Below are 24,353 nucleotides of genomic sequence, written 5' to 3'. Positions count from 1 at the left end.
TACCCCACTAGCACCCATATGATATTGTTCATGAATAGATTATTCATTAGGACTGAGAAGAATCTTAATGGATGCCCAGTATTGTAGACTGTGCTGGGCAGTTTCTGGGTCTGCAAATCCCATCCTTGCCCTGTCTTGACCATGGCTATTTTCATGTGTCTGAATGCTTCGCCTGCCCAGTGCCTGCAGAGGTCAGAAGAGGGTACGCAGTCCCCTGCAGGTGGAGTCACAGATTTGTTGTGAACCACTGTGTGGGTGCTGGGAATTCAACCTGGGTCCCCTTATGAAAAACCAAATGCTCTAAAATTCAAGCCATCTCTCCATCCCAATCTTTTTTGTTTGTTGGTTGGTTGAGAGAAGGTCTCACTTAGTCCAGGCTAGCCTCAGACTCACTACCTGAGGGTAACCTTGACCTTGATCCTCCTGTCTCCACCTCCCAAGTGCTGGGATTACTGGTGTTCAGGCACTGGGGGGGGGGGGGGGGGGGAATCAAACCCAGGACGTCATGCATGCTAGGCAAGCACTCTGCCAGCGAAAGCTCATCCTCAGCCCTATTTGTTTTCTTGTAACCTTGCTGAAAACACACACATTTTTATACTTTATAATTTTTTGTAAAATAAATAAAACTATGGGTTTTTTTTCTGGAATAATCTATATTTTCTCGTCTTTGAGCACTTTAACACGTTTCTCCCACTTAGTAATTAGGATGAGGACCTGTGCCATGGTTCACCCCCAAGAGCAAAGGTAAGCAAATGGATGCAAACATACTCTGTAAAGTTAGGTGCCCAAACGAAGTGGATGTATGACTATGCCAGAAGCTTTTGGCTGGAGGCGAGGCTGTCTCTGTCTTCTCTGTCCTTCTGTCCTTCCTCAGCCTCCCAAATGCTAGAAAAATAGTCAGTGACCACCTTGCCAGGTGAGCTTGCTCTCCAGAAGACCCGGATCTGAACCTCGTATCTCTAGCCCTCCGTCCTGACTTTAGAAATGAGAGTTGAGTAGAACCACACCGTTTAGAAATGAAAAGCAACTGCTCCTCCCGGATGCTTTATTGGGGACTCTAAGCATGAGCGGCAGTGACACCCAGACCCTTTCCCAACATGCAGAAGGCACAGGAAAGTGAGACCTGGGGGTGGGGGTTGTGTGGAGGAGAGACCCCACTGCATGCAGTATGAGGAGTTCCTGGGGGAAAAGGGAAGGTGGAGGTTGTGAGGGAGGCACCCCTGTTCTTGAGCTGAGAGTGACCTTAGGAGGGAAGGTCAACATGGCTTTTGCTGAAAGACCCACCCTGAAGGGCGGGAACTCAACTCAAGGTAGGAGTGGCTGATGGCTGCCGCCTCAGGGGATTTCTAGGTAAGTGCCAAACCTCACCAGCTGGCCAATGAGGAGGAAAGGGGTGAAGGGTGTGCCCATGGAGTTAGTTGATCCCAGCCATAGATGGGTACTGGGGTGCCACTGCTTGGCTTGAGCCATTGCTGTCTCAGTCCATGTCCAGGAGAAGAATGGGACCCCTTTGGTCTTCAGAGGCTTTCCACAGGGCCTCAGGCTCTCCAGTCCCAGACAGAGGTACTGGTTAGATGAGTTGAGTCTCCGTGTTGGCTTTGTCCTATAGAAGAGGTCCCTGCCAAGAGGGAAGGGGAGGCTGGGGTCAGGCTCTCTGGGTCCCCAGCACCTCCCAGAACCTGGGCCCTGCTGGGTGGAAAGTCCTGGGACTCACCTCAGATCCTAACCAGTCCCCACAGTAACGTCTCGAGTCCTTGAATCAGAAGAAAAGACATTTGGGTTTCCTTTCTCTCGCTTTCTCTCTCTGTCCTCTGGTAGAGCCGTGGCCTCAAATCACGGCGTTGACATTGTCTACTTCTAAACTATGGAATGTTGTCACACTGACAATAGAATTACTAGGAAGAAGGGGCAGGAAGTTCTGTCCAGTGCTCATGGGACAGTGAGTAACTGAGAGGGATTTGGGAAGCACACAGTACAGAGACACCGCCAGTCACACACCAGGCCCCAGCCTGGCTCTAGATGTATTTTTTCTTGAGGTACCAGTAGGCAAAGTAGCCCATCCCACCCAAGGAGCCCATGAGGAAGGACGCCCCAAAGAATGATGGCGGTTTCCGCTTCACCAGTCGGAACGCATTGGGGATAACAGCAGATAGCAGGGTTGTGTGGATGTCGCCCAGGACTTTCCGGAAGGCCAAGCGTCTCTGGACCCTCTCAAAGAAGGACTGCAGGTTGGGCCGGCTGCCGTCTTCCCAGTATTTCTTGGACAGTCCGAGGAACTTGAGGCGATGCAGGGTGGCTCCCAGGAGGACATCCGCCAGGGTGAAGGCACAGCCACACAGCCACAGCTCACACGTCTGCCCTGGACAGGAGAGGACACATGGTGCTCACCTTCTTGGAAGCCCTGGCTCCTCTGGTCTGCCTGCCAGTGTCTCCTGAGGCCATTCCCTCCCGAACCTCTTTAGCAGTTTCTGCCACATCCTCACACCTGCTGCCTTCACTCTTCCTTCAAGTCGACTGACTTGTAAATTGCAAAGATCTGTCTTATATTTTTCCTGGCTTGGGTTTGGTTTGCTTTTTTTTTTTTTTTTTTTTGAGACAAGGTCTCGTGCAGCTCAGGCTGGCCTCCGATACACTATGTAGTTAAGATAATCTTGACTTTCTCATCCTCCTGCCCACACCTGAGTGTTAGGATTGTAGGCCTATACCACCACACTAAGTTTATGCGGTGCTGGGGAGTCAAACCTGGGACTTGGTACAAGATAGGCAACCACTCTACCAACTGAACTATGTTCCCGGGCCTCCTCCCTCCCTTCCTCCCTCCCTCTCTCCCTCCCTTCCTCACTTACTCCCTCCCTCACTTTCTCTTTCTTAATTTGGAAACAGACTCTAAAGCCAAAACTGGCCTCAAACCTGTGATCCTCCTGCCTCAACCTCCAGAGTGCTGGAATTACAGGCTGCATCACCCAAAACTGTAGGCTTACAGACCTAGGCTGTCTGGCTGATAGCTCCACCTAGCGTCACCCTGTACTCCAAATTAAACCTGTCCAACAGAGAGTTCTGGAACGCTGCTCCCGAGCTCACCACACCCGGGTGCAGTAGTGTCTCTCCACCCTTCTTTCTTACTCAATACCAGAGCCCAGGGGCCACCAAGAACAATTTCTTCCATTGCGCACATAGTCAGTCCACCAGTACGTCTGATTAGCTTTCTCTTCAGAGCACACACAGACTCTAGTGTCTCTTCTGGCACCATCCCAGCCTGAACTACCACTCTCTCCTACCCCCGTGATCGCAGTGTTTCGTAAATGGTTCCCTTGCCTCAGCTCCTGCCTCCTTAAGCCTACTCACAGTACGGCACCCACAGAGCACACTCAGCACACAGATTCTGTCATGATCAGCTACAGAACTCATATACATAAAATAAATGAATAAACAAATCTGTATTTTATACGAGTACACTGTTGCTGTTTTCAGACACACCGGAAGAGGACATCGGATCCTATTACAGATGGTTGTGAGCCACCATGTGGTTGCTGGGATTTGAACTCAGGACCTCTGGGAGAGCAGTCAGTGCTCTTAACCACTGAGCCAGCTCTTCATCCCCTTAAATAAGTCTTTAAAAAGGACCTAAGTGGGGCCTGTCAAACTCGCGCCTCACTGTCAGAGCAAAGGCTTAGCTGTATGCTCTGCCCCATTCCCTTCCAGGCCCCAGATTCTGCTTCCCTCTTGAGTCTTTTTTTTGGGGGGGGGGTTCTTTTTTTCGGAGCTGGGGACCGAACCCAGGGCCTTGCGCTTCCTAGGCAAGCGCTCTACCACTGAGCTAAATCCCCAACCCCCCCTCTTGAGTCTTAGCCACCACACTGATCTCCTGCAGATCCTCATGCCAAGCCCGGTCTCACCACAGCTCCCTGCACTGGCCGTCTCCTGCGCCTGCAGCAGTGTTCTCCTACGGCTCTATCTACCTCCACCGTGGGTGTTTGCTGTCTTTTCAAGGGGTGTCATAGACTGTCAATCTAAAGCTGAGGGGACTGAGGCATAGCTCAGTCGGTAGCACGCACCGGGCCCCAGGTTCGAACCCTTGCCCTGAATAAACCGGGCATGGTAGAGCATGCCTTGTAATCCCAACATTTAAGAGACGGGAGTGGGAGGATTAGAAGTTTTCGGTCATTCTGAGCAAAGCAAGCTCAGAACAAACGTGGGTTACCAGCTGATGGGCAGAGTGGCATGGAGGGGACACCAGGCTAGAGTTGCTGCAAAGGTGTGGGGTGGGAGAGAAGCTGGCATGTCAGGATCCCAGACCTGCTCTGCGGCAGTAAGAGCCTAAAGACATCCCCTCAAAGGGTCCTGTGAGACCGTGAGGGCTAACGGTCACCATACTGTCCTCTTCACCCACAGAGGAAACGCATGCCACGTGCTGCCACCCCGGGTACGCCGAGTGTCTTAATGATTCTGTCATTCTCCCCACTGTGTAGATGGGAGACCAAGGTCCCAGCACAGAGTGGGACTTGTCAAGGCCACTGCAGCCCTAGAACCCAGGTCCGCCTTCCTCTCCAGCTCCTGATCCTAACCAGCTGGCGGGGCTCTGGGATCTATGGCTGAGAGAAGGAGGCTGGGGGTTGGCAGAGTGGGTAGGGCAGGCAGGTGGGCTGACCCCTTTATCGATGGCATGGCACCTACCCTCATTCTCCAGTTTCCTCTTCTCCAGCTCTGCTTCGATCTGGTCCAGCACCATAGCCAGCTCCCCGAGGATCTTCTTCAGGTAGCCCACATCGTCGTGCTCTAGGATCTTGGCCTACAGGGCGGGACAGGCAGGAGATGTGCTCCAGTGTGAGCTGGTCTCATGGGAATCATGATATCCAGAGATAAAGGAGTGTGTCTAACATGCACACACACACACACACACACACACACACACACACACACACACCTGCCTTCAAATACCCACCTCCAGTATGTGGCACCACTGACTGTACCCTTATCCAAGACTGAGCTCGGCCATTTTGCCCACATTCCCTGTCATGGGACTGGGGCAAGGGAACCACTGCTGTGTGCTAGGTGCACCGATGTTCTTTGCCCAGAGAAGGGCTCTCTGCCAATGAGGAGCCATCTTGCTCAGAAGCACACGGAAGATGATCCCCACCCCAACAGGCAGTCTATAACCAATGGCTAACTGATACAGGGTACTGAGGCATGGCCAGCCATATGGTGCCTTTTATATTCCAGAGCTTCTGGTGGGGCGAGGGGAGGCTCAGCCACATCCTCTTCCCTACCTCCCCCATATCCTTGGGACAATCTCTCCATACTGTCTGACGCAAGAACCTGCACTCAGGGACAGCATAAGAAACCAGAGGCAGGGGTAGCAGTGGCTATCCATGGCCCAACAGCCAAGATATGATGGCTAGAGGAGACATGATTGGGGAGCCAACCAGTACTTTTTCCAGGTCAAAGCATCTGCTGATCCTCCATTTAGAATCATTTATGCCTATGTCTGTGGGAGGGATGGAGGGAGGAAGGGGATGTGGGCAGGACACTTACTATAGTTGCCCTTGTCTGTGGGAGGGAGGGAGGGAGGGAGGGGATGTGGGCAGGGTACTCAGCATAGTTGTCCCTGTCTGTAGGAGGAGAGGACAGAGGTAGGGCACTCACCATAAGCTTCTTCTGTTTAGAAAGGTAAGGCTCAGAGAGCTGTGGTTCTTCATGGTCCAGTTTCATGAGGTCTGTGGTGGCGTTGGCTAAATGTCCTAGAACAAAGTAGGAAAAGTCCTGTCCCCCTGTTCTCTGGGGCCTCTCCTTTCCCACATGACTACGAGAGAGGCACCTGCCTGGGGCATAAGGGCCAGCAAACCTTGCTGAAGGCAAGACCTTGAAGAGGAGGGAGAGGAAAAGGAAAAGGGAAGAGGAAGAGGAGGAGGGAGAGGGAGAGGAAGGAGAGGAAAAGGAAAAGGGAGGGGGAGGAGGAAGAGAAGGAAGGAGAGGGAGAGGAAGGAGAGGAAAAGGAAAAGGGAGGGGGAGGAGGAAGAGGAGGAGGAAAGGGAGGGGAGAGAGGGAGAGGGGGGAGACGATGCTGGATATGTATAGAACCTGAAACCCAGAGCTCTTCACCTTTCCAGAATCTCTTCCACCAAATGAAACCAGCCCAGCCTGGGGTGTCCTCAGAGCCCCTTACCTTAAACCAGGCCCTTTGGGCTCTTCTTCCAGCACTCCTCACAGGACATTCCCCACAGAGATTGTCATCACTCACTGCCTACCTGTGATCACTTACTTAGATGAGTTTCACAGGGTTTGCTATGTAGTCCTGGCTGGCCTAGAACTCGCTGTATAGACCAGGCTGGCCTCAAACTTGTGATCCTCCTACATCTAAGTGTGGCATCACCCTATTCATATCCACCTCTTCCAAAGAGCTTCTGTGCAGAGCGCTTGGCCTGCCCTCAAGAACCATGGGAGGATTCCCCCTCTCATCTATCTATCTATCTATCTATCTATCTATCTATCTATCTATCTATCTATCTATCTCTATATATATTCTATTGAGCTGCCCCAAACCCTGTCCCCACTGGGTACATCTTAGACATACAAATAAATTCCCATGTCCCAGACCACTCTAAACCCCAAGGACCACATCTCCTTTCTGGAATAACCATGTCCTCTATTCCTTTTTTTTCTTTTTTCTTTTTTTCGGAGCTGGGGACCGAACCCAGGGCCTTGCGGTTGCTAGGCAAGCGCTCTACCACTGAGCTAAATCCCCAACCCCTCCTTTTTTTTCTTATGATTTATTTATTTTTGCAGAGCAGTGGTGGCGCACACCTTTGATCCCAGCACTCGGGGAGCAGAGGCAGGCAGATCTCTGTGAGTTCAAGGCCAGCCTGGTCTACAGAGCAAGTTCCAGGACAGCCAAGGCCACACAGAGAAACCCTGTCTGAAAAAATAAAAACAACACACAAAAAACGATTTATTTATTTTTGATCTTTATACATTTGGGTGTTTTGCCTGCGTGTCTATACACATGTGTAATACTCTAAGAATCCAGAAGAGGGTGTCAGAGCTTCCAGAACTGGTGTTAACAGTTCTAGCTGCCCTGTGGGTGCTAGGAACTGACCCTAGCTCCTTTGCAAAAGCAACAAGTGCTCGTACCCGCTGAGCCACCTGTCCAGCCCCCATGTCCACTATTCTCGAAAGCCTCCTTCCAGATCTAGCTGACCATCTCCCCTTTATGAAGCTCCCCCTATCTTCCAGGCCCCACCTCAGAACCTTTGTTCCCAGTATATGCTCTGCAGACCTCTGCCAGGAGATGCAAAGCCGCCAGCCAGGGTTGCAGCAGCAGCACAGCTCTTCTGTGGCCTCTGGCAAAGGCGTTCCTTGCACAGTGCAGCCTACAGCCTATGCTGTTTGCCAGATGTGATGATCTGAATGTTTGTATACGTATCTCTTCTCACAGCCTCTAAGCTCCTGCTGAGCTGCAGCTGTTTGAGACTCACCTCTGTCCCCTAAAAGCCCAGCACAGGCCTAGGCCAGAGCAGGACTCAGTGATTATTGAGGAAAGGAAGGGGATGGGCAAGAATGTGAGAGGCTTTGGACCTCTGTATCTTTCCTCTGAGGTCTCCTCACCTACCTCCTCCCAGTAAGGCCTGGTGCAGCCACAGTTAACACTGTCCGCTGGCTCCTCCATGCCCAAGCTGTATTAACCCTCACTGAGGTTTTATGAATGTGAAGGTCAAGCCAATCTCTCTCTCCCTCCATGGCTGCTCTTGTGCCTGACTTTAGTCTGTGAGAAAGACCTTGAACCACTTTCATAGTCACTGCAAGCTGGCTTGCTCTTCTGCACCCTGTGAGGTCTCCTGTTCCCCCATTCTTGTGGGATCCTGAAATGATCTCTGCTTCCTCAAAGGGGTGAAAATTGGGCCTGCCCTGAACCCCACTGCCTTCCAGATCCCATGAGATAGCTCAGGTGCCCACAACCCTGCCAGGCCACAGCACCACTCACTTAAATGACAGCCAAGGTGTCACACTTCCTCTCTCAGGGAACTTCTCTTTGAGAAATGTAGAGCTGCCCATGTTTCTCTGTAAAGCTCCCCCTCCTCCAAACCTTCCCTTCAGATCCACGAGAGACGCTGCCACTGCCCCATGTTCCACTCTGCCTCCACTAGACTTTCTTTGGCTCTCTACACCCTGCACCTGCCCTGCACCTGTCCATCTTGCACCTGTCCTACACCTGTCCGCCCTGCACCTGCCCTGCCTGCACCTGTCCTGCCCCACAAGCTGATGTGATCCTCTTCTCCTTTCACAAATGCTCCCATTTGTTCTTGGATGTTGCCATAATCCCAGGTCCTAGGATTTTGAGACCCTGTGTTGTCCTGACCCTGATATTGGAACTATATTTTAAAATGTTTTAACTGATTTTTGTACAGTTATACAGGCATTAAAACTTCATAATTAAAAACACAAGCTAAAGCAAAAGACATGGGATAAAAATAAATCTTTGTGGTTAGGTAGGGTGACAAAGATGTCCCCAGCACTTGGAGGCAAAAGGATCAGAAGGTCATCCTCTGCTATGTAGTGAGTTCAAGACCAGACTGGGCTACATAAACTGTCTCAAAAAAACCCAAACAAAGCCAAACCACAATTACCTCTCTATCTTTAAACTCTCAGCTCTGTTTCTTGTACACCTTTCCAGAAACATCCCTTACACAGACAGCCTGGGCATTCTTCAGGACTTGCTAGAGCACGGCACACTACATGCTGGGTCTCTCCTGTTTTTCCACCCATTAGTGTACCTTCGAGAACATTCCATATGACTATCACTTTTTCAATATCACAGCGCCTTGATAAATTTACTCAGTCTCTATCTCGTAGACACCATAGCGATATTTCTCACCATGTTGGAGTGAATCTCTTCCCCTAACACCCAAGACATGGTTTCTCTGTGTAACAGCCTTGGCTGGCCTGGAACTTGCTTTGTAAACCAGGCTGGCCTGGAACTCACAGATCAGCCTGCGTCTGACACCTGAGTTCTAGGATTAAAGGCGTGCACTACCATGCCTGGGTGATATCTGTGTGTGCACTTATCAAGTGCACAAGTGTGACTCAGGACTAATCTTCAAGGCGTGAACCTTTTTGGCTTTTGGTACGGAGATCTCCACCCCCACTCCTGGCTGTCCAAGTTTCCTTATCTTGCACTGTCATCAGCTGACCTTGACTTTACTCGCAGGAGTGGTGACCCTGGGGTGGAAGAAGCTGTGTTATCTTTGTCTGTTAGCAGCTTCATTCAGGTTGTGGCTGACTGAATGGGAACACCAGCATAGATAGCTCCTGAGTCTTCCTCACAGGACTCTTCGAGTTAGGGCTGAGTCCCACAACTGGACCCCTCCCCACCTTTGTACAACAGTGGGACAGAGGAGGATGGGAAGGAGAGGAGGTGACCACTGACTGAGTATGTAGGACCTCTCAGACATGGTCATGGCTCTTCTACCTATAGGACCACCAAATACCATAACAGAATCTAGACTCAAATCCCCACGAATGAGTAAACTAGTGTTGGGCCATCTGACTGGGTCTAATTTTCATCCACTGACTATAGGCAGACTGGTGAGGAGAATATATGGGTGACTTTAGATCAGAAAACAGAGACCTACTGGGTGCCTTGCCATGGCTGGGCAGCCTTCTATAGAAACCTCAACCCTGCTGTCACTCAGTGTTCTTGGCTACCTATGCAGGGCCCATTCCTAGTCTTTGACCTCAGGTATCTGCAGCTGGGTGTCCCCAGGGGCTCTCACAGACTGGAGAGAAGAGCTACTAGTGAGTAGACCTCTGTGCATATCTGAATAGGGTGGCAGGAGCGGGGGTGGGGGTGGGGTGGGGGTGGGGAGTGCACCGGGAGGAAAGATAAAAGGGAGGGATCAAGGGAGGGAGAGGAGGATGAATAGACTCAGGAGGAAGGACTTTCCACAAGGAAAGAGGTCCCGGGTGGCGGGGGCATCCACGGGGGCAGCACTCACTGCGGATCTCAGCCGTGGCATACTTGGGGATCATGGAATCTGTGGTGAGCTCGGGGTGCAGGATGCAGCCGTGCGTGTAGGCGTCCATGGGCAACGCATCCAGCAGCTCCCGGTACTGCAGCACTCGGGCGTGTTGTGGGCTGCCTGCCTCGGGCATCAAGGCCACCACATGCTCTGTGGATACCAAGCAAGAGCTGGAGCAGCGTCCATGTCTGGTCCCACCTAGATATTCACCCCCTAGAAACCCGGAGCCCCCAAAGTCGTACTCAGAAGTCCCCGAACAATATTTCTAGGATTCAGCCCGCTGGCTATCAGGAATCCTGGTGACCCAGTAGCTGCTCTGGGCTTCACTAAGCTGGACCTCAGGGGGCCAGCACCTCTCAGTACCAGATAGTAGCCAGGTGGAGATATACGCCCAATGTTGCCTGCTTTCCGTGGGCTGCAAACCTGGATGACTTGGCATAGTTATATTATATTTATTCATATTTATGCTTCTTCATTTTGAGATAGGATCTCAGTATGTAGTATAGCTTGTTCTCTTCAAGTCTTTTTTTTTAATTTATTAATTATATTTAAACACAGATCTCATTACAGATGGTTGTGAGCCACCATGTGGTTGCTGGGATTTGAACTCAGGACCTTGGGAAGATCAGTCAGTGCTCTTAACCACTGAGCCATCCCTCCAGCCCCAGCATGGCTTGTTCTCAAATTGGAGATTTTCCTGTCTGGCCTCCAAAGTACTGGAACTATAGGGCATAAGCATGCGCCACCAAGCCCAGAAAATGTATATATATATATAAATTTTAAAAATTTATATATACATTTTACATATATATATGTATATATATGTTAAAAGTTGCTGTTTTGAGGTTTTGAGGTGGCACAAGCCTTTAATCCTAGCACCTGGGAGGCAGAGGCAGGGGGCTCTCTGTGTGTTCCAGGCCAGCCTGGTCTGCATAGTGAGTTCTAGGCCGAATTGTTTTGAGTTGAGATGGGGATCTCATGCATGAAGTCCAGCATAGCTTTGAACTCAGCTGTGTAACTGTCTGGCCTTGAGGTCCTGATCCTCCAGCCTCTCCCTCCTAAGTGCTTAAAGTACTAGCATGTGCTACCACATCCTACTTGCACATTCTTGTTCTTAAAAATAGTACAAGCCCGTGCCCCGGGCCCACTGTCCTGGCTGCCTGAACTTCTGCCACAGGAAGCAAGCACCTGAGCCTGCAGAGGCCAAAGGGTGGGAGGGAGGGAGCAGAGAAGTTCAGGGTTCCACATTGCCCAAGAGGATGCCAGGGGTTCTTGGGAGTCTGGTCCTGACTATTATTAGAGGGTTGTAGGGTTTTGGGCCCTGAGAAAATTTGATCCTACCTATGGGAGCCTAAGGGAAACCTGAGGGCCACAGCTGAACCTGAATGAGGTCCTAGAGAAAGAAGAGAGCTATACCCCAATTGACCTGGGTTACCTGGGCCATGCCTTCCCTGGGGTACCAGGGAGGGGGGTGTGGCTCTCAGGCATTTAAGCCCTGACAGTAGCCTCTTTGGGGGGGGACACTGAATCCTGCTCACGGCTCAGTGACTTGCTTAGGTTCAGAGATGCTGTCTGAGCCCATGGGATCCCCGCCCACCCCATGGGGCCATGACCTACCTCCTGTGAAGGTGCGTTCCACATAGTCAATGATCTGGTCGTAGTCACTGATAATGTTGTCTCTGTGGATAATGACCGGGACCTCCTCACCCAGGTTGAGCCTCATGAACCAGGGTTCCTTATGCTCACTCTGAGGCAAGCTCACGTCTCTCTCTTCACAGGACAGGCCCTTCTCAGCAATCACCAGCCGCACCTGCAGGTGCCAGGGTCAGAGCGGGGGAGAGGCGGGTGGACACAGGGGACACTCTGCCCGGGTGGGGGAGGCATGCAGGAAGGGAGGTCAGAGGTCATACACAAGAGGGGACACTTGCTTGCAGCCCATTCTTGGGCACTTGAGTGGGGGCTAAGGCTCAGGGGCATGTGCTTGTGGATTGGAGAGGAACATAGCCAGAGGCTAGAACACAGGGCAGTGCTAAGGGGCTAACATGTTGGTCTGGGCTTTCATCAATGCAGATGTGGGCAAACTGCCTAAACTTCTAGGGCCAAGTGGAAGTATTAATAGTTCTAAGTCCGTGTCTAGCATACAGATGGGCTCAGTTCATGCTTAGTGTTACCACGATGAAGGCACTCGGCCCGGACTCCAGGGGTGGATCTGGCCAGGGAATTCACAGAAATTCCAAGTAGCATCGTAACCGAGAGCTAAATGCCTCCACTGATTTGGGGGACAAAACGAGGTAGGGGATAATGTACCCATATCCACATTGTCCCAAGTTGTTCCAAACACCTTCCCATCTCGACTGCCTGGATAGATTCCGGCAACAGCAACCAGAGGTAGATGGATGGAGGGGGGAGCGGCTAAAGCTAAGAGAGGGCAGGCATCAATCCCAACATCACACAGCAGCTTAGGAGCCAGCCTATAACGTGGTGGTTCCAGACCAGGGCCCTTTTTCTTTTCTTTTCTTTTCTTTTCTTTTTTTTTTAAGATTTATTTTATGCATGTGAATACGCTGTCACTGTCTTTAGACACACCAGAAGAGGCCATCAGATCTCATTATAGATGGTTGTGAGCCACCATGTGGGTTGCTAGGAATTGAACTCAGGATCCTTAGAAGAGCAGTCAGTGCTCTTAACCGCTGAGCCATCTCTCCAGCCCCAAGGGCCCTTTTTCTTGAGGGTTTCCTCTAGGGAATTCCTGGGGCTAGTCTCTCCTGAGTCTTCCCTTGTCTCCAGGGGCCCAGCGAGGGGGTGCACTCTCCTGACCCAGGCTGTGTTTGGGAGCTGGAAGATGCCCCAGCTGCCCTCACATATGAAGTGAGACTCAGAAGGAGGATGGTCTCGTCCTAGACCCTGGAAACGGGGTCATAGTAATCCACTCCTATACCACCCTCCCCTCTGGTGGCTCCAGTCCAGGGCCACGAGGCCACCCACGAAAGAGGGTAGAGGCCAATTCTTGAGCACTTATGTCCTCCCACTCCATCAAACATGGGCCAAGCATTCTAATCCCCTCCAAGATTCCAGGTTTAGTATCCGAAGGGGGGGGGGGGCTGGTGTCAGAATCACAGGTTTGCTGTGTCTGATCCAACCCAGAAGACTTTAAAAGTCTTATTCTGGGAGCCTCCTGTTGTAGGACATCCTATGTTCCCCTCAGAGGGCTGTGGGAGAAGTAAAAGCTCAATCCTGTATGGAGTTCCAGCACACAGTAGGGTAAATAGGTATTAGCTACTTGGATTAGACCTGGTATTCTGGCTAGCATTTGTCAACGTGACACAAGTTAGAGTCATTTGGGAAGAGGGACGCTCAACTGAGAGCATGAGAAAATGCCTCTATAAGATCCAGAAGACTGGGGTTGGGGATTTAGCTCAGTGGTAGAGCGCTTGCCTAGCAAGCGCAAGGCCCTGGGTTCGGTCCCCAGCTCTGAAAAAAAGAAAAGGGAAAAAAAAAAAGATCCAGAAGACTGTAGGCAAGTCTGTAGCACACTTTCTTGATTAATGTCAATGTGGGAGGGCCCAGATTACTGGGGACAGTGATACCCCTGGGCAGGTGGTCCTGGGTGTGTTAGAAAGCAGATTGAGTGAGCCATGGGGAGCAAGCCAATAAGCTACTCTCCTCCATGGCCTCTGCTTCAGTTCTTGCCTCCAGGTTCCCACCATGCTTTCCTTCCTGTCCTGACTTCCCTCAGTGATAGGCTGTTTATTACCTGAGAGTTGTAAGCTGAAATAAACCCTTTCCTCCCCAAGTTGCTTTTGGTCAGTTTTGTTTTTATCACAGCCATACAAAACCAAGACGCCAGGTTTGATAGAAACACTTAGAATGGAAGTCCGGCTCTACTGGGTGTTTGCCGTGTGATCTGGAAAGCCACTTCATCGCTTTGACCTCTGGAGGGGTCTAGTTTATTTCTATGAGGTTGAGATGGTGTGGGTGAGTTGGAGTAGTGTGGACAGAGTCCCAGCACAGGGAGTTAATCCATGGTCCTAGCGCGGACACACACACACACACACACACACACACACACACACACACACACACAAACACCCCACTGCACCCCACTTAGGTTCTTGGAGCTCTTCGTGGCCCACACTCACAGCTAATGTGAACACCCTTCCTTCTGTTTCGTGGCTGTGCAAAGGGAGAAGAAATTCATCCTCGAACATCCAACACCAACTCACAGCTTTACTTGCTCCATTGACCCACAGCTAGTTCTATAAGGGGTGGCCATGGTATCGACAGAATCCCTAGGGTATACACAGGGACCTAGCTCATCTTTCTGGCCCCACCGTGCAGCTTCAGCTGTCTCTGATCCTTTCTGGGCACACTTTTCCAGTTTTTTTCCTTCCCTCCCTGCATCCCTCCCAGTGGTAGTAGGAGGGGTTTCTGGTTCCACCGGGAGGAACCACTGCAGAGTGAGCAGCCTTGGGGCAGCATCTATTCGATCTAGGTGTGTGAGTGGGCAGGTGTGAGTGGGCAGCTGTGTGCGCATGTGTACAGCGTACTTGTGGGAGGGTAAAGAAAGTGTGTGTACTCGGCTTGGTAGAGTGCGTGTTCGTGGGCAGGGTGTGTGTGGATGTGCATATGTGAACCGATGGCAGTGGCTGTTGGGGGTGTGTATGCCTTGGAGAAGCCCCTAAGCTTTGAGGTGGAGCTAGGCAAGAACACAGCATTCTTCCCTTCGTCCTGTGTATCCTGGTGGTCTTTGGCTCTGCCAAGCAGGGAGAAGGGGCTCCTGGCTCCTTGGCTAGAAAGAAAACTGAACCAGGCCTTTGCCCTTGGCCTTGGCCTTCTACCCTGTCAGGGCACCTTTCCCCAGAAGCCACATGCTGAGCTGTGCCCTGAGGCTCCCTAGAGGGAGTCAGGTATGGGCTTCTGCCTAGGAAGGGACTATCTTTAGAGACACAGTAGCCCTGACGGGAGCTGCCTCAGGTCATCCTGGCAGATGGCCGAGGAGGCTTTCACCTTTAGAGGAGCTGAAGGCCACGGCCATGTGCCATTCTGCAGGGGAGGGAACCCAGAGAGGAAGCCGGGCCCAAGGGAAGGGCACAGCCACCACAGCCATCTGCCACTCAGTCTCCTGGAGACTTGGTTAGTTAGACCCAGGGGGTCACCACAGGCTGTGTCACCATTCCAGGGGAATTTACTTCCTCTGTGGATGCCTGGAGAGTGTTTCTCGATGCTTCGTTCGGACGACACACAGTAGGATGGTTGTGACACACAGAAGGATGGTTGTGATGGCCTGGCTTGGCTTTTCTACCCAGTAATGTAGTTGCTGAGTGACTTTGTAAAAGACACTCAAAACCTCTGAGCCTTACTTATTTTTCCAATGCCCTCTCCCCCGTTTATGACTATGAACAGCTACTGGTTTATTGAAGTGGATATTTTTTTTTTTGAGACAGGCTGACCTCTCCCTCTCTATATAGCCAAGAGTGACCTTGAAATCAGCCTCAACCTCTGTCTCCCTAGTGCTGGGGTGACAGGCATGTGCCACTCCACACCTGGTTTATCAAACACCAACGGCTTATGAACACATCACTTTTTACCACATGTTCATTTTGAACCTACAAGCCAGGGCTTGCTCTAGGTGCTGGAGGCTCTGTGGTGAACATAGCAGACCTCCTTCTGCTATTGCTGATGCTCTCACAGGACGGATGAGGGTAAAATGTTAAGACCATAGGGCCGCCATATCAGGGTGTCACGGAGACAGGGACAGGTTTGAACAGGATGTACATCAGGCAGGCCTGTGAGGAGGAAACATTTCAACACAACTCTAACAAGGGGGTGGAGAGATCTCCATGAGGACCTGGGCAGGGAGTTCAGTGGAAGAGCATCCACTGCAGAGGCACAAGGCAAGGCCATGGGGAGATGTCTGAAGCATCGGGAAGCCAGGATGGGTGGGTGAGGACCAGGAATGGAGTACGGGATTGTGTACTGCAGCTCAATGAAGACTCCCAGACTCAGGTGGGGAGGAGGGTATGCGCAAATAAATACAGGGAGTTCGGGAGTGAGGGCATCGATGACATGATGTCTCTTTAGTGACAGAAGCTACATGACGGTTATCCCTTCTTTAAGGACGTGGGCAAGCAAGTCTGGTGTGGGCGTGGTTTGACAGTTTTGCGGTTACTCAAAGTATGTATATACTCATGGGGACTTGAACAGGACCTGCCTCCAGACTGTGTTAGAGAGTGGGCTGGAGCAGAAAGACTCCATTGCATGGAGTGGTGGTATTAAAAATATTTCCATAGATGACCTTGGGAACAACTGGGTCCTTTTCTGCTCTAATAACCCTATCATGGGACGTTACTCAACTGAAAACGGTGTGCTGAGACGGGTCCATGGCTATCTGTGGCTGCGTCCTGACTCCCAATCGAGTTAGGAGCTCTTGGGCCAGTGTGAGGACTCTGGGTCGCTCCTGGAGGGACCGGGGAGCTACTGTGGATGCCTGAGCAGGAATGTACTGAACACACAGTAGGTCAGGCTGATAGGAAGTGCCTAGGAGTTTGAAAGGCGAGATAGTTACCCTTCCAGCTCTTGCATGGTATCAGGAGGACTGGTTCCCGACAGGACCCAGGCCTAAGGCTTTTAACTCTGGGGGGCTGAAGCCTGGTGTAGGGCCCCTCACAGGCATAGCCAGGACAGTACCAAGGCCCAACCTCAACTCAGGTATGTTGCAGGGGGACAGGTTGATGTACGGACAGCCCCGTGTGAACTAAAGCATATACTCCCTGCAGATATTCAGGGATGTGGTACCAGTACCTAGGAGTACCGGAGCACTGGCCATAGCCAAACCTTACAAGAGGAAACAAGTCCAGAGACTATGAGGTACCTGCAAAGCTACTTAGTAACAAGTAGTTTAGTTCTGTAAACAAACAAACAAACAAACACAACCTAGCAGATATAAGGGAATTGAGGGAGTGGTGTGTGTCTGCGTCCGCGTCCGCGTCCGCGTCCGCTGCCTCTGCCTCTGCCTCTGCCTCTGCCCCTGCCCCTGCCCCTGCCCCTGCCCCTGCCCCTGCCCCTGCCCCTGCCCCTGCCTCTGCCGCCTCTGCCTCTGCCTCTGCCTCTGCCTCTGCCTCTGCCTCTGCCTCTGCCTCTGCCTCTGCCTCTGCCTCTGCCTCTGCCTCTGCCTCTGCCTCTGCCTCTGCCTCTGCCTCTGCCTCTGCCTCTGCCTCTGTGTATATAGAAGGCAGAGGTCACTGGGGTGGGAAAGGCTGTTCTTTCTGTATGGGGAAGAAAGGATCCTGGCAGGTTGTAGCTGATATCTTTACCTATTGAGGAAACTGAAGTCCAGAGGAGACCAGGGACATGTCCAGTTAGTGGAACTGTGCTCCTCTGACTTTTGCCTCTTTCAGCCTCCCTCCTGTCCTGAGAGGCAGAGGAAACTGGAGAAGGAACATCCCTGGGAGCCATGCTTATGTTCCCAGTATGCATCCCAGCCTCCTCCCAACCCCATGGCCTCCGACCATCCAGGATGGTGCCTAAGCACTCGGTCAGCGTGCATGTGTAATCAGGAGCTCCATCCTTGACCCTGCATGACATCCCTCAGTCCTCGAACCCTCAGATAGAGTTACTATTGTTGCCCACCAAAGACCAAACAAAGTAAAACCTGGAGAGGTTATGATATCTGCAGGGCCATGTGGCTGAGAGGGACAGGGATCAAATGTGTCTCAGGTCACAACTGGTGTCTTCATGGCAGCCAGTGATCACAGAGTCCTTGGCACATGCCATGCACTGTCTAGGCGAGGCTCAGAAGTCCACTGGGGGTACTGCCTTTACCCCCCAGATTATCAAATGCATAACTGAGACACAAGAGGCAAAGTAATGTATGCATATTGTCCTGCTAGTCAGGGGCAGCTCAGCTGTCTGGGCCCAGAGTCTAAGCTTTAGGCTTCTATATGGTCCTGCTGCCCTTGGGATCTACTACAGTCCCCAGTGCCCGCAGGGATTGCCATCACTCTCCCAAGTAGGATATTTCTGCGAGTAACAGCTCAGATACAATCGAGGAAGGGCTTCCCAGGGGTGCCTGTGAGGAGAGCCTGCTGCACATATGGTGTAAGGGTCAAAGGGGAAGATGGGACGCACCCGCAGAGTTCCCGCTGTGCATCAGGCCCTTAACGCACACCTGTGTCCTGGAAATGCCCTCAGGCAATCTGCAGGGCCCAGAATAAGGGCCCGTTCTCAGGTGAGGATACTGAGTCACAGCCAGGTGAAGTGACTTGCCCAGAGTCACTCAGACGGTAAAAGCCAAGAGGAGATGAACCCAGCCATAGGATTGCCAAGCCCATCCTCTTCCTGTGTGCTGCTTTCAGGCTGCTGTGTCTGTACCCAGGTGGAGGAGGCAGGGGGATGCCTAACTGGCTTGAGAGACACTTAGCCTAAAGGAGTGCTGCTGTGAGGAGGCCGTTCCCTAACTCCAGCCTACCTATGCTCTGTGCACAGGCTGAATAGCGGGTCTTCCCTGGGGAAAGAGCCAGAGAGTCTCTTGAGGGACAGCAGGGGGATGTCTCCCACTACCCTACATTGTGTCCCAGTCACTGAGGCCTGCTTTCTGAAGGTTTGGACTGGGAAGGTTCTAGGATCTGGAGGTCAGTCTGACCCATCTCCAAATCCCCAGTGCCCTATACAACCCAGGACACACTCAGCAAGCAAGCAGGTGCTTGGTAAGCACATGCAAATGGCATGGGCAGGTCTCAGAGTGACCTTGGCTAACTTCGACTCTTCCGTGTCTAGCAGTTTTTCCTTTGATGCTGAGACTAGGCCAGGACCTCATTCATGTGAAGCACAGTCTCTGTTACTGAGCTGATCCCTGTTCCAGCACCTAACCCTTTAACAAATCCTCACATCCTTATCAGCAAACCCTCCATCCCTTACCAGACATCAATGGCAACACTCTCTGTACACAACAATTTCACTTCATCCTCACCTTAGCTCCCTGCAGAAGTGACACAGTTTATTCCGTTTTTACAGATCAGATCACTTAGCCTTTGGAGAAGCAAATAGGGCCACCCAAAGCTTCATGGTGGGCACGTGAAGAAGATGGTTCCCCTACTGGGCCTTGCCTGGCCTCAGACTCAAGGACTCTAAGAGTGACCAAAGAGTGATAGGTAGTCCAACTTTCTCAGTATCACCTAGGTGGGCCTCTAGATTAACAGCCATCTGGGGCAGAATCTGGCAGGCTGTGTCTTAACCGAGGATCATGAAGTGGTTTTAAGGAGCAGTGGGGGTGTGAGTAGAGCCAGCCTAGAGTACTGTTGTGTCACCCCTTAAACAGCCCCTCCAATAACTTTACTGAGGGGCTAAACTTCCTGGTGGCTATTATTACCTCTAACACTAGCCCATTTTCCAGGTTATAAAACTTAGTCTGGACCAAAACACAAATCCAAGACTTTGGCTTCCAAAGCATTTATCTTCAGCAACACTCACCCTCCCTTAGGTGCACAATGAAGGCATGGGACAAGGAGATGAAGCGCTAGGGTAGTCAGCTAGCAAACAAACCTTAGAACGAGTTCTGGGCTCTGGCCATGGTGCTGAACCCACAGGCTACAGACAGGGCCGCTACCCAGAGTGGGTAAGTCCCTTAGAGGCACTAGGTATTGGGGCGCAGTGTCTGATCTCATCCCCACAAAGAGGGGATTCATAGAAAGTAGGGGAGTATTCTAAGTGGTCTAAGGAGCCAAAGCCGGTCTGTGCCTTTAAGAGCAAAACAGATCTGACGGGCAAGCCAGCTGCTCCGAGGGGATGGGTTAACTCCTTCCTTCTCAGCTCTAGAGAAAAGGTGACGGATGGAGACAGACTTTCCAAGCCCCTGACTGAAGAAGACCCCAGCCAGAATGAGGGCCTGGGAGCTGTGCCCGAAGAGCTCAGGGTGTCTGGAACAGTGGATGGGGTGAAAGTTGACTTAAAGTGAGGCTTCCTCTGCTCAGCCCCATCAGGCCGCTTGCAGGCAGGGCCGGTCTGTCCCCGGCCTTTGTCTCTCTGTTCAGGTGTACCCAAGAAGGAGCAAGGCCTAAGGAGATACTCCTGGCTTTGGGGCTGGGTTCGGCGGCCGGTCCGGACAGTTCCCTCCGGGAAATCCCGGTGCTCCCTCCCCCTTTCTCCGTTCCCCTTCCAGCCTCCTGTCCGCACCCCGCGCCCGCTCTACCTTCTGCGAGCTGAAGGATTGGGTCCAGTGGTACAGAACCAGGCTCTCCTTGGGCCAATGGGCGGGGCTGGCTGCCTCGGGCGCGTCGGGGGCTTCCACCGGCTTGGCTGCATCGCTCTCCAGCGCCGAGATGGGCCACCAGCTGCAGTTGGTGGGGGTCAGGTTGTTGGGGGTCGCCATGACAGCCCGCGATCCGAGGAGGAAGGAGGCGGCTCGGCGGCGGCTCGCTGGCGCCCAGCATCACATGGCCTCGCGGAGCCTGCCCCTCTTCCTCCTCCCCCTCCCCGCGATGTCATTACTCACTGGGTGTAGGGGGAGGGGCAAGGGGATCCCGGGGCTCTTTCCTCCTCCTCCCAGCTGTGGGTCCTTCCTGAGGGCCCTAGGGAGGGAAGGATGCAGAAACCGGGGCCGCGCCCCCGCCAGAGCGCTCACAGCTGGCCAGTCACCTGCCAAAGACTTCATCATTACGCATTTGTGCCTCTCAATCTTGAGAAACACCTCTTAGTTTAGACAAACGGCAGTATAAAGATCTATTTAATCCTTTTCACAAGTCATGTCTGGAGATAGCTTTATTTGGAACCTCATTTTCTGACGTTCCCCTTCCTAAAAGGCTTCTTCCAACCGCAGAAGGGAATGAAGGGCAATTTGTTAGCTGCATCGCCACTTACTCTCTGCGGGGCATGGTACTAAGGGCTTTACCCCATTGGCCTGTTTACGGAGGAAAAAAGGGAAGCTCAGAGGAGAAGTGACTTCCCTCAAGGTCATCGAGCTGCCAACTGGTAGTGCGGAGATTCAAACTCAAGGCTGGCTTCATGCGGGACAGGACCAGCTGGTGATTCAGCAGTCCTGCTACAGCAAATCAAGCCCTTTAAAGGAATCATGTGTCTTAGCTATGTAGACAAGACTTTCCCAGGTGAGGAGGGGTGCCATTGGTGGGATCCTAGGTCATACCATTACCCCAGAATATGTAGCCAGGTAGGAGTCTGGAGATAGCCCTTATGCCTCGACTGTAGGGGATCTTAAATGCTCTTTGGAACTTACATAAAGTTACTTAGCGTACCCATGCTTCCCTTGGAAAGTATTTTACTTGAGATTTATTTATTTTTATGTGTATGGGTGGTTTTGTCTGCCTGTATGTCTGCACTAGATGCATGCCTGGTGCCCTCAGAGGCCTCTGGAATTGGAGTTATCGGTGTTAGCCGCCATGAAGATTCGAACCCCAGGCCTCTGGAAGAGCAGCCAGTGCTCTTAACAGCTGAACCACCTCTTCAGTCCCAGAATATAAATGTTATTAACGCTTAATTTATCTTTGAGAAGTAGACCCTGAGGTAGTGGTTGAAAATACAGTTGCTGGCTCCATGAGCAATATATCCTTGGGTAATGTCTGCAAATGTCACAGAATGAACTTACGTAAACCAGTTTTTACTGAGAACCCCTGTCTCATGAGCTTGTTTGTCGAACCCTGCTCTTGTGAGTTAATGTACCTGGGAGAGCAGGCCTCAGAGTTTGCTGTTTGGGACTCCTGGACACATCTCCTCACAGACTGTGCTGAAGAAATGGGTGTCTGGTTTTTGTTTTGTTTTGTTTTGTTTTTTGTTGTTGTTGTTGTTTTTTGATTTTTGGGGTTTTGTTGTTGTTGTTGTTGTTGTTGTTGTTTGTCTGTTTCCTTCTACTAAGTGAGCAAACTTCTGTGGAACCCATTCTTTCCTTTCTGGCATGGCTGCCAGGGACTTGGAGCTGCATTTTCTAAGTCTCATCGTTACATTAGCCTTCTGTACAGGAAATCGTGTCATGCCTTATGATTTTTTTTCCCCACTTCTTTCTCCTTGGAGTGTCTGGTTCACAGTTCAGTTTTGCAAAGAGAGATGTACTAGTCAGGGTTCCCTAGAGGAACAGTCCTTGCATAGTGAATGTATGCCACAAAGGGTTTTGCTTTGTTTTATTAGATTGCTTTCCTTTGCACAGGCTGAGTACTGGACTCAGTAGCAGCTATCTGCATGCTGAAGAGTCGGGGAGCCCAGAAGCTGTTTAGTCTGTGGGGGTGATGTTTCATTTCGGCAGTTCTAACTTGGCCCCACAGGCCTAGAGAGCCGCTGATCTTTGTGTTGGAAGGTCAAAGAAGCCGGGTTCTGTACCAGGGAAGGATGATGGCGGCAGAAGCAGCTGCAAAGGAGATGCGCTCTCTAGTAGGGCACGAAAGCAGGCAGGCAAAAGGCAGCCCTTCTTTTCCTTTAGATCTTTTTATACTGGGCCACCAATAGAAGATGCCCGTGGTAGGGGAGAGAGTAGTCTCTCTCCTTCAGTTAATCATTCTAGAAAATCACCACCGCTAGATTTGGTAAGGGTTACTATTGCTATGAACGCCAAGACTAAAAGTAACTTGGAGGAGAAAAGGTTTATTAAGGTTATATATCCTGGCCAGAAAGTAATGGTGCACACCTTTAATCTCAGCACTTGGGAGGCAGAGGCAGTCAGATCTCTGAGTTTGAGGCCAGCCAGCATGGTCTACAGAATGAGTCCCAGGACAGTCAGGGCTGCACAGAGAAAGCTTGTCTTAAAAAAAAAAAAAAAAAGACAAAAATGATTACATATCATGAATTGTAGTTCACTGAGGGCAGTTGAGGCAGAACTTCAAACCAGGCAGGAATAGGGAGGCAGGAGCTGACACAAACAGTGGCGATGGAAGGGTAATGCTTAATGGCTTTCTCCCCACGGCTTCTCAGCCTAATTTCTTATAGAACACAGGAAGGACAGTCCATGGGTGCCCCTCCCCCCCACACACACACACTGGGCTGGGCCCTCCCCCATCAATCACGGATTAAGAAGATGCTCGACAGCCTGATCTCACGGAGGTGTTTTCTCAAGCGAGGTAAAAGATGCAACTTAATTCTAGCATTTTCCTTTGCCTGTTTGGTTTCAGTTTTCAAGCACTTAAAAAAAAAAAAAAAAAAAAAAGGAAAGGGAGAAAGGAAGGAAGGAAGAGAGAGGGGAAGAAAGGAAGAAAGTTCAGTGGAATTTATATATCCATCACTAGAGTAGACACAACTGTCATAAAAACGTTGTCCCCCTTCCATTCTTGTTTAACTGAAGGCTGGATAACTTGGAGTAAATTATAGGTATCATATTTTGTAACCGAAATACTTCAGAGAGAGACACTTATTTTTTTCTTTGCTATTGTTTAACTGATTTTAATGTGTCTAATGGCCAGAAGAGGGTGTCAGACCCCGTAGGAACTAGAGTTACAGATGATTGTGAACTGGGAATTCACTGCCATGCTGGGAGTTAAACCCAGGTCCTTGCAAGAGCAGCAAATGTTCTTAACCACTGAGGTATCTCAGTGAGCCACCGCCATCTCAGATACTTTATAAGGTAACAGGCACCTCATATCTAACATGGCTGTTGTATGTGTACTCATGTTTGTATGTGCATTCACATGTGAATCCATGATGGCAGGAGGTCGATGACGGGCGTCTCATTCACTTTTTCTTCACTTTATTTTTTAGACGAGGTCTCTCACTGGACCTGGAACTTCTGATTCACTGAGACTGGCTGACCATTGAGCTGCAAGGATCCTGTGATCTGTGTCTCCCAGCTCCAGCTCTGGGCTTTAACATGGCATTGGAGTTCCAAACTCAAGCCAGAAGGCAATTTATCCTGAGCCATTGTCTCAGGCTCCTTCTCCTTCTCTTCTTCTCATTCTCCAGCTTCTTTTCCTTCCTTCCTTCCTTCCTTCCTTTTCTCCTTCCTTCCTTCCTTTTCTCCTTCCTTCCTCCCTTCCTTTTTTTCTGTGAGATAGTGTTATCTAGCTTCAATCACTCTAGTGCTGGGGTTATAGGGTAAAATACTGTGGCCAGCTTTAACATAAATTATTTTCTTGGGCTGGAGAGATGGCCAGTAGTTTAGAGAACTGACTGCTCTTCCAGAGGTCCTGAGTTCAAATCCCAGCAACCACATGGTGGCTCACAACCATCTGTAATGGGATCTGATGTCCTCTTCTGCTGTGTCTGAAGACAGCTGCAGTGTACTAACATAAATAAAATAAATAAATAAAATTTTTTTTTCCGGAGCTGGGGACCGAACCCAGGGCCTACCACTGAGCTAAATCCCCAACCCCTTCAAATAAATAAATCTTAAAAAAAAAAAAAAAAAAAAAA

General features: G+C 50.9%; 1 protein-coding gene and 1 long non-coding RNA gene across 5 annotated transcripts; one reads left to right on the top strand and one right to left on the bottom strand.

Moving 5' to 3' along the window:
* Positions 1-1,009: 1,009 nt before the first annotated feature.
* Gdap1l1 (ganglioside-induced differentiation-associated protein 1-like 1) lies at positions 1,010-20,445 on the bottom strand. 4 transcript variants are annotated; one of them, XR_015683024.1, is made up of 7 exons: positions 20,200-20,445; positions 11,631-11,823; positions 9,990-10,163; positions 5,644-5,738; positions 4,675-4,789; positions 1,715-2,359; positions 1,010-1,618 (listed from the first exon to the last, which is right to left on the bottom strand). XR_015683024.1 is itself a non-coding variant. In XM_087652378.1 (6 exons), exons 1-6 carry the CDS (start codon positions 20,377-20,379, stop codon positions 2,347-2,349), a joined length of 765 nt encoding a protein of 254 aa, XP_087508504.1. In that variant the 5' UTR covers positions 20,380-20,445; the 3' UTR covers positions 1,010-2,346. The 4 variants fall into 4 exon arrangements, 2 of the variants coding, with proteins under 2 accessions (XP_087508504.1, NP_001101268.1); XR_015683025.1 differs by having other exon boundaries at positions 1,715-2,354; XM_087652378.1 differs by having other exon boundaries at positions 1,010-2,354.
* Positions 20,446-20,554: 109 nt separating this feature from the next.
* LOC120101779 (uncharacterized) lies at positions 20,555-24,353 on the top strand. Its single transcript, XR_015684787.1, has 3 exons — positions 20,555-21,112; positions 22,923-23,068; positions 23,703-24,353. It is a non-coding gene; the product is annotated as an uncharacterized LOC120101779 (long non-coding RNA).

The sequence above is a fragment of the Rattus norvegicus genome, chromosome 3, assembly GCF_021556685.1.
Source record: "Rattus norvegicus strain SHRSP/BbbUtx chromosome 3, alternate assembly SHRSP_T2T, whole genome shotgun sequence".
In the NCBI taxonomy this organism is placed as follows: Eukaryota; Metazoa; Chordata; class Mammalia; order Rodentia; family Muridae; genus Rattus; species Rattus norvegicus.
The sequence above is the reverse complement of the archived record's forward strand: the minus strand, read 5'-3'. Positions and strand labels throughout refer to the sequence as shown.